The following is a 14254-nucleotide window of genomic DNA, read 5'->3' as shown; positions in this document are numbered from 1 at the left end:
AATACAACAAATCAAACATGATATAAAAATAATCTCAATATAGTAACTAATTAATACAATCATTAATACGATACATTATATTCAATACTATTCTTATACACCCTACTAAATGACCTTAAGAATTCAAATAATACTAGTAATAGTCAAGATTCACTAGTTGTAAAATGATGAGGCAGACAACTAATAAACATAAACTAGAAAATATATTAATTCAAATGGCACAAAATAAGCAACGTAAGATTCTCCACACCACTTCATCAGTAGGTCCCACTAGAACATTTTTTATAAACAATAAAAAAAATAATACGTCGTGTCAGTAACCACATCCATATACTCTTTCAAAATATCTCTGCTTCCACTCTCAACTTGCCACGTATGCTCTTTCACTCCCATTATTCTTCTGCTATGGCACTGTCCACGTCATCACTTTCTCCTTTTCAATCCACATGGACAAAAAATTTCCACCGTTGATCTTCTAAACAAGAAATCCTAACCGTTGATAGGCGGCTTGTGGACACCGAAATTCGACAAGGTATATATTGTTATTTAGAAAAAAATATTTTCTTATTAACTACCACACTTCCATTTTCAGCCTCTCAAGTTTCCACTGCGATCATTTTTGTTTGAGAAAAATAAATAAAAATTCAGTTTCGCTACCATCGTCGCCGGGATCAATTACTTTGTGAGAGTTGAAATTCGATTGGGCTCCGTTTCAGGTGCGATATATTGTTTTCTGATTTATGAGTACTAGAATTGAGTAAGTTTGTTAAATAGTTTTGATTTACCTCCTTCCGGCGTCGTTGTCGTTTGATTGAGTTAGAGATTAGTTTCCGATTTGTTTCAACTGATGCATCTTCAATGTCTTAGTACTCCGATCTTGTGGAAAATGAGGAAACAGAATTTATTTTAGAAAATAAGATGATTGTGATTGAATGGTAGAGTGATTCTCGAAATCGAACTTGCTTATGATATTTTAAGTTAACAGAATCTCAGTATTGCTTACACATAATACATAAACATGCCCCTTTAACTTGACCATAAGTGACATCTATGTCCTCTAATTTTGGGCGTGTAAAAATACACTTAAACGCGTATAAAGTTGAACAAGTAGACCATGTGTCCTATGGGGTGTCTTATATGACAATTCGCGTCCTAGGTGACACTACATTCATTATGTATGCCACGTACGGTACGTGTCTCTACTTGTTCAACTTTACGCAAGTGTAAGTGTCTACTTTTGCACGGGCATAGATTCCAACTAATAAACTTTAATTTGTTGATTGTTCGTAGTGAAGCTTCTTCAGGACACAAACAGAAAAAGAACATAGTTCATGCCCTAGAGAATTTCCTCAACCATTTGTTTTCCAGTTGAGTTAAATTTATTTTACATATCATAATGCATGTATATTGGATTTGACAGGGGAATAGTCTGTGAGAAGATCTACTGTTCATTGAGTAAAATTTTGATAGCACAACTTGGCATGGGAGTTGTGACTGTTTCAAGCTCTGCATCTCGAAGTCCATTGGGATTAAGCTCAAGGTTTTCGACTCGTTTATGTCCGCTTAAAAGGCCAGTAATTGTATCGTTTAAAAAGGATAAAACGAAGAATACAACTTTAATTGCACCTAAAGAATCCATATCCTTGCCTATTGAAACATCTAAAGAAAATGAAAAGAGGTCAAGACGAGTGTCTAAGCGTTCCGAGAGAGTGCATGCTGTTGCGATCGAAGCCTCTCCAAGTACGTTAGAATTAGACTACAGTGAAGCTGCTGCCAAACTTGAAAGTATCTACAAGCGCAGTCTGGAAACTGCTAGCTCCAATACAGAAGTTCAGGATCATTTGGTGAAGAGAAGGCCAAGGACGAGGAAGAGGATTGTAGAAGGTGATGAGGAAGCGAAGAAAGAAGTTGCTGATAATGTGGTCAAAAATCGTAGAAAGAAGTCAAAGAGGTTGAATCTTGACCAGAGGATTGCCTTACTAAAGAATAAAGAAGGTGAAATGGTTGCTTCATCGGAAAGAAGAAAACTTAAAGAGGACACTGAAGATGAAAAAATTGATAAGCTTGTCAGAGAATATTCAGGTGCTACTGACTTAGCGAGCTTAGACTGGAAGAAAATGAAGATCCCTCCAGTGCTTCCATCATCTGAGCATGTGTGGCTCTTCAAGTTGATGCAACCTATGAAGGTACACACATTTTACAGTTAACTGAAAAAAGATTAAACGTGAAAGGAAGTTTGTGTTTATTCATTGGATTTTAGTGTTGCTATTGTTTTGCTTTACGATTGAGAGTCAGATGTTGTTATTTAGGCAATCCTACAAGTTAAAGAAAACTTGCAAAACGATTTGGGGCGAGAACCAACTGATGGTGAAGTGGCTGAGGTAACAAATATGGATGCCTCTGAACTACGGAAAAAGCTGGAAGTTGGTCGAGCTGCTAGAAATAAGCTGATTAAGGTACTTTCTTTCTTTTTACTTGTAAGACCTTCTTGCTGTGCACCTTAGAAGTTCAATTTATGCCTCAAGCAAAAGTAAACTTGTTTCTGGTTTTATAATCCGCGTCAAGCGATCCTGATGTGATCTGTTTTTTCATAATTCCTCAACATGAATTTGTTATATCATTGAAACTGGCCAATCTTCCCATGCACTGCTTACAAAGAGTAATATGTGCTAGGTAGTTTTACATGTTATAAAGCACACTTAATTATCTTCTGAATTTCTTGTGAGTGTCTTGTATACTTGAAATTCTGAAATATTGATCTTGAATCTATGCCCCTGAAAGGGGAAATGAAGCCTATAGTACTAGTGTAACTTGAACTACCCCACGTTCTTGATGTCGTCTAACTTTCATATGCATCCAGATATTAGATGTGTTTTAGCTTTATAAATAACTCACCTTTGCAGTCTTGTTCGGTTGCAGCACAATCTACGACTTGTTTTGTTTGTTATGAACAAATATTTTCAAGATTTTGCAAATGGGTCAAGATTCCAAGACCTCTGTCAGGCAGGCGTCAAAGGTCTAATCACAGCTATTGACCGATTTGAACCTAATAGAAAATTCAGGCTATCAACCTATGGTCTTTTTTGGATAAGGCATGCCATAATACGTTCTATGACAACCTCAAGCTTCACCAAAGTTCCATTCGGGCTTGAATCTGTACGTTTTCTTTCTTCTATCTGCCAGTGTTTTTACATTTTATTGTTTACCCATCAAAGAACCAATTTCTTTGTTCTGTCACTGTCTGGAAGCCAAGGAATTGTTTCATTTGGTGAAAAAACAATATTATCTCTATTTATGAGACATTTTCACTTGGTAAAATAAAATCATTCTTGGCTTCCAACTAAAGGAATTTGTATAGATAAAATGGAAAATCCATTAAATAGCTGTAAGTTCTTTTGTGACCCCATTAGGAGTATACTTCTCGTCTTCAAGGAAATGTCTGATCTGCGGGACTCATTTGCTCATAATTATCAATTAGTCAATGCGAAAAAAAATGATATTCTTTTTCTGATTCAGATCAGAGTGGAAATCCAGAAGGCCAAATTGGAGTTGCTGTTTGAGCTTCAGAGGATACCAACTGATGAAGAAATAATTAAAAGAGTTGAACTTTCCCCTGAGAGATACCATGAAGTGATGAAAGTATCTAAACCTGTCTCCTCTCTCCATGCAAGAAACAAGACAACCCAAGAAGAACTCATCAATGGAATAACTGACGTAGATGGTGTTGATGGGGATAAGAGGAAGCAGCCAGCTCTACTCAGGCTTGCTCTTGATGATGTGGTAATGTTTTTTCGTCTGTGAATTCCTGAATTAACCATCCGAGTCCTCGAAATAACATTTGAATATCCTTGGTGACTGAATATATATCTTGAACACCCCAAAGCACATAATTTCGTTCTTGTTTATAATGGATAGGGTGACTTATTTTTTATACAAAACCTTATGCTGTTTAACTTGCACATATATGGGGAAAAAGAGAACTGTTAAGAGTGAAGTAATATCACTTGGGCGATTTACGAAATATCACAGATTTATTTATGGTTATAAAATTAGATACATTTATAACTTTTTCTAAAATGTAATAATGAATACTTGTTTGTGCATATTTGGTTAAGAAAGTTTATGGAGATCTTAAAAAATAACAAAAGTTGGGTCAAATTGGGAGGGTTGAGTTATAACCCATTGTTTAGCCCAAGCTTGGCAAACCCATCTTATCCCAAGTAAACTTTGGGCAGGGGTTGGACAAGGATTCATTTATTGAGTTTGCCCATCTTGACCCGCTCAAATTCAGCCTAAACTGCCCATTTGCCATCCCTAGGATTATCTAAGCTTTGGTGACCAAAGCCTATCTTTGAAACTGACATCTCTTTTTGTTAGAGGCCTTCATTATGAGGTCATCGGGTTTTCAAAGCAGAGAATCAGATGCTAATAGCACTTCAAAGATTAGTAATGGAAACTTCTGGCGTTGAAAGGACACTATTAGTAGATATGCTGAACTATTACCTGTAAATCTTGAATCTTAAGATATGTATTGCCATAAATGAAAATCATTTTAAGTTTATAAGTTTCAGTTTGTTAAATTACGAGGCATTCAGGATTTCTGAACCATTAACTTTAAATCTGATCTGAAATCATGTTTCTCCCTTGACAGCTTGATTCTCTTAAGCCCAAGGAGAGTCTAGTAATCAGACAAAGATATGGACTTGATGGCAAAGGTGATAGAACATTGGGAGAAATTGCGGGTAACCTAAATATTTCGAGAGAGATGGTACGGAAGCATGAAGTTAAGGCTCTCATGAAGCTCAAGCATCCAACTCGAGTGGATTATGTTCGCCGGTACATATTCTAAAGAAATCAACACCATTTGATCATTGTATTGGAGAAAATTTATACCCCTATTCCTGTGTCAGCAATCTTGCCCATACTGTATAGTATATAGTAGCTGCGTGTACACTAATCATTTCTACCACTTTAGATCCTCTTTCACTAGACTCAAAACCAAATCTGTTAGTACACACCCTGTAAACAACTTATATTATTTTTCTTTTTCTCCTTACAGACCAGTTTGAATCAACTGATGTGTATATTTACGACATGGCCTTCATGGTGATCTTCAATTGTCCTAATTTTCATGGTGGTCTCTGATTGTATTAGTCGTGTTTCTATACTATATATATGTCATCGGATATGCTTTACCGTGTTTGGAGCATTAAGTTTGTAGTTTAGGTAAAAACAAAAGGGAAATAGAAATACTGTACAAGCATCTGCTAGTGCTTGTTGTCTCAGGGTAACTTGGGGTTGTGATGATATAGGTGACATCTGCTGTGATTCAGAATAGCACTTGTATAAAATAGAGGAGGATCGTCATCCATATAAGCCACAAGTGAAACTGTGCAAGTCCACGTTATGACATAAAATTTAAAAAATTGTTGCAAGTGCATCCTTATTTAAATGATTGAGCAGTATAATAAACCATATGATAAGGTAAGGAAAATGGATGCAGGTTAGATTTTCAAATAGCTACATAATGCATTAGGGATTGAGGATATGATATGAAGGGATGTTGCTTTATTATTGTCATAGTATTTTAAGGAGTTGTTTATTGGATAATGTTGAATGATATGTTCCATTGACTGGGGAATCATAACGAAATATTGTAAAACAAGATACTGGCAAATGTTATGTGGCTTGTAAATAACTTGTAAGTCAATTATCTATGTTTTACACATCCGATTCTGTAACCGATTGGATAAGGGTATTGATGCCATGAATGACTGGGATGATTTCATTCTCAAAGGCTAGCAGCACCAGCTCTACGAAGTAAGAATCATAATTTTATGTTGGGGCTTTCTCAATTTATTCGTAACACAATTCAAGGGCGTGAAAGAAATAATTCTAGCTGTTTAAGCTTTTTCAGGTAGTGGTTTATGTATAAAGTAGTCATTAGTCGGGCTTATAAAGCTCGCTAAGCCTCACTCCAGTCTCGAATCACTTATTCAGTTGGAAATACTCTTCAACGTTCTATAAGCTCTTAACCCATTACTGCGTGAAATCCAAAAATATGCTTAGCTAGTTATATGAACTCCGCCCATGTGGCCTCGCTCACATTGTCTTCCCTAGTCCGGATAAAAGAGGAAGGTTGTTGAGAATCAATTGAAAACAACCTCTCTATCTCATAAAGGTAAGGGGTAAGTCTACATATATTTTGTCCCAGACCACACTTATGATTGTACACTTGTACTTAGCTAGTTGTATTTTGGAAGACGTTATCTCATGAGGCACAGAGTTTTTCCTATTTGACGTTATTTACAATTCCCTAACGCACTAGACTCTCAAACCCTACCATCCCAAAGACAAAATTATAGTAACTTTAATTTGAAGTGGTGCTTTATTTGCTAAAATATGTAATTAGTGTAATTGCACAATATTGTACTAACTATATACTAAGCCTAAATCCTCCAATATATGCTCCACCCCATCAATCAATTAAAAGAAAAGACAAAACGAAAGCACTAAAAATTCGATGTCATTTTACAAGCATGATTGAAAAACGATGAGTGAAGAGTCTAACTAGTCTTTAAGAATCATATTTAATTGTGATAAAAAGTATGAAAGCAAGACAGATATTGTTAAGATTAGTGAGCAAAATTAGTTAGTTCAATATTCAAAAATAGGAAGTTAATAAGTTAGTTAGCTGGTTACATAACTACCTATCCAAAAGTTAGTTAGGATCTCTAACTAACTAAGTTCCAAAAATGTTGTATATATATAATGACTCTTGTACTCATTTGTTTAAAATAAATCAATAAGAGAGAATTGTGAAAGATTTTCTAACTCTCATAAATCAGTTTCTTCTATCTTAGATTGATTCTTCTTCTTCTTCCTCATCTATTACTTCTTATTCTTCTTCTTTTACTGATTCTCTAGTTCTAATTCTCATTAATTTCAGATATACGATATATATATGGCCAATAATCAGGAAATCAAGTTTGTTTAGTAAGCTATAATTTCAAGTTGAGATGATGAATGGGGGACATCACAAAAGATAATGCTGATCATATCAACCATAAATATGAATGGTTAATTCTTTTCCCTAATCACCTTTCCCTCAAATTAAAATTGCACCTTTATATAATTTCATAATTCGTATTCTGCAAATATATGGTAATCGATCTGATTTGATCTTTTATTCCTCTTCAATACGTTGAATGATGTGATTATGTATTTCATGCTTTTCAATTAGACTCCATAAGCCCGACACGTTAGAATTATTTTTGATAATGGTATCCAATGATATTCGAAAACTTAGGACCTCTGCATGTTGCATGATTATCTAAACGTTTAAGTTATTAGAGAGAATACATTTTTACTAATGTATTTAGAGCTTCAAGATATCCTTCGTGTGAACCTTTTTTTATTTTGTTTTACGGCGAAAACACGTAAAAAAATATCTTTGTTATGGAGTGAAAGTGAGACACGACCACACGAACCAAAATTCTTTTTTTTTTTTAATTTTATAAAAAAAGTATATATATATATATATATATATATATTATGGTGACTATCCTTTGAAGCTTGTGGAAGAAAAGACTTCATCTTGGGTTCCTCTGGATGAAAAAAATAAATCACAGTAAAACTTAGTGAGTTTTACTTTCTTCGTTTCAAATTAAGTGTCATTTTAATCAAATAATTTATCTCAAAATAAATGTCATTTATAAGAATTTAAGACAAAAATAGGTTTATCTGTATATTAAGAAACTATTTCAATTATTAATAGTATTCAATTCTAAAAAAAATATTTAATAACATGAAATAAGCAAAAACTCGAGTTAATATGACAAAAGATCACTTAACTTTGAGAATTTATCTAGTAAAATCACTAAACTTTGTTTTATATCAATAAAATCATTCAACTTAGATCTTTGTATCAATAAAATCATTCAAACTTAGCTTGATATTAAACAAAATTTAATGACTTAGCATTTGCAACAGAAATATTAAGTAGATAGTGGAAGTCTAGTAACATCTTCCACCAACACAAAGAACAAATTTTATTTATCTACTAAAACAAGAATTATTTAATTTTATGCCTTTCTTTTTTGCATGCATCTCAATTCTCATCCCCTCCCTCTGTCCTATTATTAGCCCAATAAAGCATTTTTAAATGGAGCATTTACAGTTAGAACAAAATTATTCCATAAAATACATTACCATGATTAGCCTCCAACCAATTTTCCTACCACAAATTTTTCTTTTCTAATTAATTTCTTTTATTTTGAAAATGATTGATCACCTTCCACCCACAAATTTAAATACATGTAGACACACCACTTTAATCAAAACCATAGTATATATATATAACAGAATTCAAAGACAATTAACTACTTGCCTCTAAGCACTTATAAATTCCTCAATTATTTTTTTTTTTTTCTAAAGAAAAATGGGTGAAAGATTGCGTTTAGCAGTTGGAGTAATGGGTAAACTATATTTTTTTTATAATTTATATTTATATTACTTCATTTTAAATAACTAGTAATTAAGTTATATGTTACGTTCCTACATGATAATTAAATTAAACGTGCATGGTTTTATTTGTCACAGGGAATGTCGCCTCCATGTTGCTCTATGCTGCACCAATGTACGTAATAAGATAGATAACCTGCTATATATAATAAATGAATGTGACATCATAATGATGTAAAAAATTCTTACGTGATGTTGTATATAACTTAAATTTTTTATCGACAGGCTTACATTTTCTCGAGTTATGAAGAAGAAGAATATTGAAGGATTTTCATGTGTACCTTACGTACTAGCATTATTCAATTGTTGTCTCTACACATGGTATGGGTTACCAATAGTAAGTTATAAATGGGAAAATTTCCCAGTGGTTACTATAAATGGAATTGGGATACTTTTGGAGATCTCATTTATTCTCATTTATTTCTGGTTTTCTTCAACTAAAGGAAAGGCAAGTTATATATATGTGTGTGATTCAATTTTTTTTGTATAGTATATAGTATGCATTATTATTAATTTTTTCTTTTTTGTTAAAAGCAGAAGGAAGTTGCAAAAATGGTGGTGCCTATTATTCTAATATGTGTAGCGACAGGGATTATATCGACGTTTGTAGTTCATGAACACCGGCGTCGAAAAGTTTTTGTAGGGAGTATTGGACTTGTTGCTTCAATTGCTATGTATGCTTCTCCTTTAGTTGTTGTGGTGAGACATTTTTCGTATTTGAATTTCGAGATATATATATATACTGATAGCGTAAATGATTATCTAGTACGAAATAATATTAATAGCAAACAACTTGTAAAATTTGTTTTATAATAAACACTCATATGTGTACTGCAGAGACAAGTGATCAAGACAAAGAGTGTGGAGTTTATGCCATTTTACTTGTCATTATTCTCTTTTCTTGCTAGTGGTCTTTGGATGGCCTATGGACTACTCAGCCATGATCTCTTTCTAGCGGTTTGTTTACTATTTCCTCCGTCCTATTTTATATGAGTTAGTTTAACTTTACACGAAGTTAAAAAAAAATAATTGAAATTGGTGGTTTAAAATAAGTGATAGTTATTTGTGTAGCTATAAATCATTTCATTAAAGGTAAAATGAGAATTATAAAGTTAAATTATTACTTAATATAGAAATATGTGGGACTGATTAAAAAGAAAAGTGAGTCATATAAACTGGAGCAGAGCTGAAGAGGGAGTACTAACTTACCTTTTTAAACTTTTATTTTCCATAAATTCAAGAACAAAGTGTATATACATGAATATCAATTTCAACCTTCTCATAATTTTCACTTGCACACAATCTTCTTTTTCAGTCTCCAAATCTGGTGGGAACACCCCTTTGTATCCTGCAGCTTATACTGTATTTCAAGTATCGAAAGAACCCTGTAAAGGAATTAGAACCACAGAAATGGCCAGATTTGGAGTATAACGATGACAAACTCAAGCAAGAATTCAAGTTAGAAGAGAAGAAAGATCAATCGATGCTCGTTGTCACTGAGAATCTCAGCACCAAGACTTAAGCAACTCTCTGGCATGTGTGTTGCAAATTGCAATCTATCTCCTTCGTGTTATAGCTAAGTATTTCATTTTTGGATAAACAGGTAGAACCTTGCTCGAATAATGGAGTAGCCATTCCACTCACCAACGATCAGAAAAGAGGACCAACAAGTACATAACATGGTGAACCATATCATATATATATATATATATACACACACATTGTTTTGTCTGTGTGTAATCCTTCAGTTACTTCTCTTGAGGTGTTGGAAGAACTTACATTGTGCCAGAAGCTGCTGGTTTTTTTTCTCTTTCTTTTTCACTTTTGCTACGATCGACTTTCACCCAGCAATCACATTTTTAGAAAATATAATGGAAAATAAAGATCACTGGGATAGGCAGGAGAAAGGAAATCTGCTTCAAGCTCATTCAAACAATCAATTGACAGGTCAACAGGAACCATACAATTAGTACATAATCTTGAATTATCTCTCGTCTCATCAGTAACGATTAGGTCTAATATATATGAAAGTAATTGAATACTACATTCACGATAAGCATTATTAACGGACATTTTCTCTAAAGATTAATTCGATAGAAGATCAAATCTAAACCATAAGGAACCCCATGTAAACTATGAGCTTTTTTTTCCCCAAAAAAAGATCAGAATTATCCCAGGAAAGGGGATGCAGCTCCAAAAAGTAATAGTCCTACTGCTTCTTAGGAAACACCATGTAGCATATGAGATCTTTTTCCCCCAAAAAGGCATCAGACTTACCAAAAAGAAGATCAGAAAAGCATCAGAATTTTACCGGGAAAGTGGATGCAGCTCCAGAAACTACTATTCCTACTATTTCTTAGGAATATGAAACGTATACCCACTTTGTAATGGATACTGTCAGAGGATAATGAAAGAATATATACTGAGAACCCGTCAAAATTGTGGAAAAGTGTATGAACAAGAACTGACAATATCCCAGAATAAAGCATCTCCTAACGCTTGAATCTATGCCTTTGAACCTAGTATGATTTTCAAGGCCTCATATATCAAAGATTAGCCGTTGCATATCCATAACAAATCTCACATACCCACCTAGGTGAAATATCATTCTAAAGAAATGAAGCCTTGGAGAAAAACAGAGTTCCATAATCAGTTTTAATGCATAAGAAGTCAAAACTGATTTAGCAGAAATCTATATGATGCTAGTTGCATTTATTTTTTGACACAACTAATAATTTCAATAAACACCATGGATGTTATGTATATCAATATAATCAGGAGGATTAACTAAGAGAGTAACTCACTTTCACCATATAATTTTGAAGAAGTACAATCAAAATTAATTTCGGAGTCCACATTTGCTGTTAGGTTTTCCAAAGTTGAGTAAATTATATCACAAAAAGGATGAGTTCTATTATCAACAGAGAAAAATTGAACCTTGTTGTTTAGTTCAATCCAACTATATCCAGGATCCTTTTTATACTGCAGTTTCTTCATTGCTTTCCTCACTCTCATCTTCTCCCACCACCTGCCAAACCCTGCATACATATTGGCCATGATAACACATCCAGATGTAGACTTGGGATCCAATGCCAACAGTTTCTCAGCCACCCTCTCGCCAACTTCCACGTCCATCCAGAACCAACAAGCATTAAGCAGCGCAACGAAGATAATGCTGTCTGGTTCAATAGTCATTCTGTTAACAAGCTTCTCAGCTTCATGTAAATGGCCTGATCTACCAAGAAGATCTACCATGCACGTGTAGTGTTCCAGAGTAGGTGCTATACCATAGTGTTCTTGCATTACGTGGAAAAGTCTTGTGCCTTCTCCAACCAAACCCACACAAGTACAAGCCAATAAGACACCGACAAAGGTTGCTACATTAGGATCAATCCCTTCATCTAACATTTGGTGAAAAAGTACAAGTGCTTCAGAGCCAAGCCCATGATGTGCATACCCATTAATCAGAGCTGTCCATGCTGCTACATTAGGATATGCAATGCTATGAAAGGATGTTTTAGCATCATTAAGGCTCCCACATTTGGAGTACATGTCAACAAGAGCTGTTCCAACATAGTTATTGGATTCAAATGGAGTCTTAATCAAATCTGCATGAATCAATTGACCTTGTCGATGTGAACCAAGGCAGGAGCATGCGTGAAACAGGGCAGAAAATGTTGACCTAGTTTGGCTAATTGATAATCTTCTCATGGTCGTATACAACTTTAATGCACTCTCATGTTGATAATTTTGGGTATATCCTGAAATCATAGAATTCCAGGTAACAGAATTTCCCTGTACTTTCACTTCTTCAAAAAGCTCTACAGCTTTATCGATTTCACCATTCCTTGAGTACACAGAAATCATAGTATTGATGGAAGTTAAATTTCTTTCTGACATCTCCAGAAACAACTGTTTTGACTCCTCTACTTGACCAGACATGGCATATCCTTTAATCATCAAATTGTAAACATGATCCCGCTTGATCAATCCGTTAAACAAATATCGAGCCTCCTCAATCCTGCCTGCCAAGATTAGCCCTCCAATCAGCAAGTTTGAATCATTCAAGGATGGATTAATTAGTGCACTATAAACTAACATAGCATCATCAAGAACCTCACAATTACAATAAAAATCAATCAGTGCACCAGAAACAGAATGATCCCACTCAAACCCAAACTTCACTACCAACCCATGAATTGCTCTTCCCCCATATAAAGATCCCAATCTACCAGACACCCTCAAAACACAATCCAGAGTAAATTCATTCGGGACAAGCTCAATATCCTCTCTCATCGACCGAAACAACTCTAAAGCTTTCTGGCATCCACCTTCAACCTTTGAGTATCCAGAAATCAAAGTGGTCCAAGCAACAACATCACGGGTTGGCATTTTCCTAAAAATCTCCAAAGCATCAGTTAACAAGTTACATTTAACATATCCCACAAGCATCAAGCTCCATAACAACTCATTCTCCCGATGCAATACATCAAATACCATCCTTGCCTCTTCGATTTCATGACACGTTGAATAAAGATACAATAAAGCACTACCCACAAGCTGAAAACTTTGATATCCAGATTTCAAAACTAGCCCATGAACTTGCTTACCAGGATTGAGCGACTGTGATCGAGCGCAAACACTTAGTACTGAGGACAAAGTAGACTCATTCAGCTTTATATAGCTTCTATGCATCAATGAAACTAAGCTAAACGCTTCACTGAACATTTCCCATTCGGAATAACCAGAAATCATGGTGTTCCATGAGACAATTGATCTTTGAGGCATTTCGTCAAACAGCTTTCGTGCTTGTTCGAGTGAACCCTTTTTCGCTAACTCTGTAATTGCAATGTTAGTGGAGACAACGTTGGACATTGATGGATGCGTATTATTACTATTGCAGCACATGTTCGAGTGAAATCTCAAACTCCATTTCCAGCGGTGATGCTTCCAGGTCCCTGTAAATGAATGCCTTATAATCATTCTTTGTATTTTTTACTATCCCTTCTGGACAAACGGGGGCGACGAATTTTCCCAATTTACGGCTTCTTTTTCTTGCTATTTGTCAGACTAACACAAGGAGCTGAGCAGCTACTCTCTCTGGTAAAAACTCCTGCACAGTAGAATAGATTGTCAATTAACTAATGTTAGCATCGAAAAAATCTGGTGGGAAGCGCCACCCAAATAGACTTGCAGCGCGATTCAAATTTAGTTGGAGGGGGAAAACATCAATATTCAAATACTCTGTCTGTTTATATACATGTTGTTCTTAATGTTGTTAATATTTTATATTTTTACAAAATATATTATTCTTTCTATTTTAGCTTTAACAGTTAATAGTGTTGAAAGTATATATTTGAAAAATTAAGTAGGAGTAATTAGTTAGTGTTCATTGGTCACATTAATTAATTAAAATAAATTAATTCATGTTCATTATTGAAACCTTATTTTAGAAGAACACAAAATAAAGATGCAATGATAAACTTACCTAATTTTCTTAAGAAACAAAAAATGTAAAATGATGTAAACGTAACTAAATAGAAATGGAGAAAATAAACCATAAGGTGTAGTGATAGAATTGCTCCATTTTTATCATGAATTTTCGGGTTGAGAAAATTTTACTAAGATTGTCACTCTCAAAATGAGCTCGACAATGCTCAATCTGAATTCAGTGCTCCAATGACTCAATAATATATAGGCCAAATCCATCGGTAGCCCCTTAAACTTGGCA

General features: G+C 34.4%; 3 protein-coding genes across 3 annotated transcripts; 2 read left to right on the top strand and 1 right to left on the bottom strand.

Annotated features, from left to right (window-relative positions):
• The first annotated feature begins 591 nt into the window (after positions 1-591).
• Positions 592-5102, top strand: LOC125860074 (RNA polymerase sigma factor sigE, chloroplastic/mitochondrial). Its single transcript, XM_049539971.1, has 6 exons — positions 592-716; positions 1421-2186; positions 2310-2456; positions 2920-3156; positions 3517-3780; positions 4652-5102. Exons 2-6 carry the CDS (start codon positions 1482-1484, stop codon positions 4847-4849), a joined length of 1551 nt encoding a protein of 516 aa, XP_049395928.1. The 5' UTR covers positions 592-716; positions 1421-1481; the 3' UTR covers positions 4850-5102.
• Positions 5103-8378: 3276 nt separating this feature from the next.
• Positions 8379-10233, top strand: LOC125859618 (bidirectional sugar transporter SWEET3b). The gene is made up of 6 exons (XM_049539401.1): positions 8379-8477; positions 8602-8638; positions 8749-8971; positions 9061-9222; positions 9361-9480; positions 9839-10233. The coding sequence occupies exons 1-6, from the start codon at positions 8441-8443 to the stop codon at positions 10043-10045; spliced, it is 786 nt and encodes a 261-aa protein (XP_049395358.1). The 5' UTR covers positions 8379-8440; the 3' UTR covers positions 10046-10233.
• Positions 10234-11140: 907 nt separating this feature from the next.
• On the bottom strand, positions 11141-13620 carry LOC125860815 (pentatricopeptide repeat-containing protein At2g13600-like). The gene has a single exon (XM_049540838.1). The coding sequence runs from the start codon at positions 13504-13506 to the stop codon at positions 11311-11313; it is 2196 nt and encodes a 731-aa protein (XP_049396795.1). The 5' UTR covers positions 13507-13620; the 3' UTR covers positions 11141-11310.
• Between the last annotated feature and the right edge of the window lie 634 nt (positions 13621-14254).

Source organism: Solanum stenotomum, chromosome 3 (genome assembly GCF_019186545.1).
Source record: "Solanum stenotomum isolate F172 chromosome 3, ASM1918654v1, whole genome shotgun sequence".
Lineage (NCBI taxonomy): Eukaryota > Viridiplantae > Streptophyta > Magnoliopsida > Solanales > Solanaceae > Solanum > Solanum stenotomum.
The sequence above is the reverse complement of the archived record's forward strand: the minus strand, read 5'-3'. Positions and strand labels throughout refer to the sequence as shown.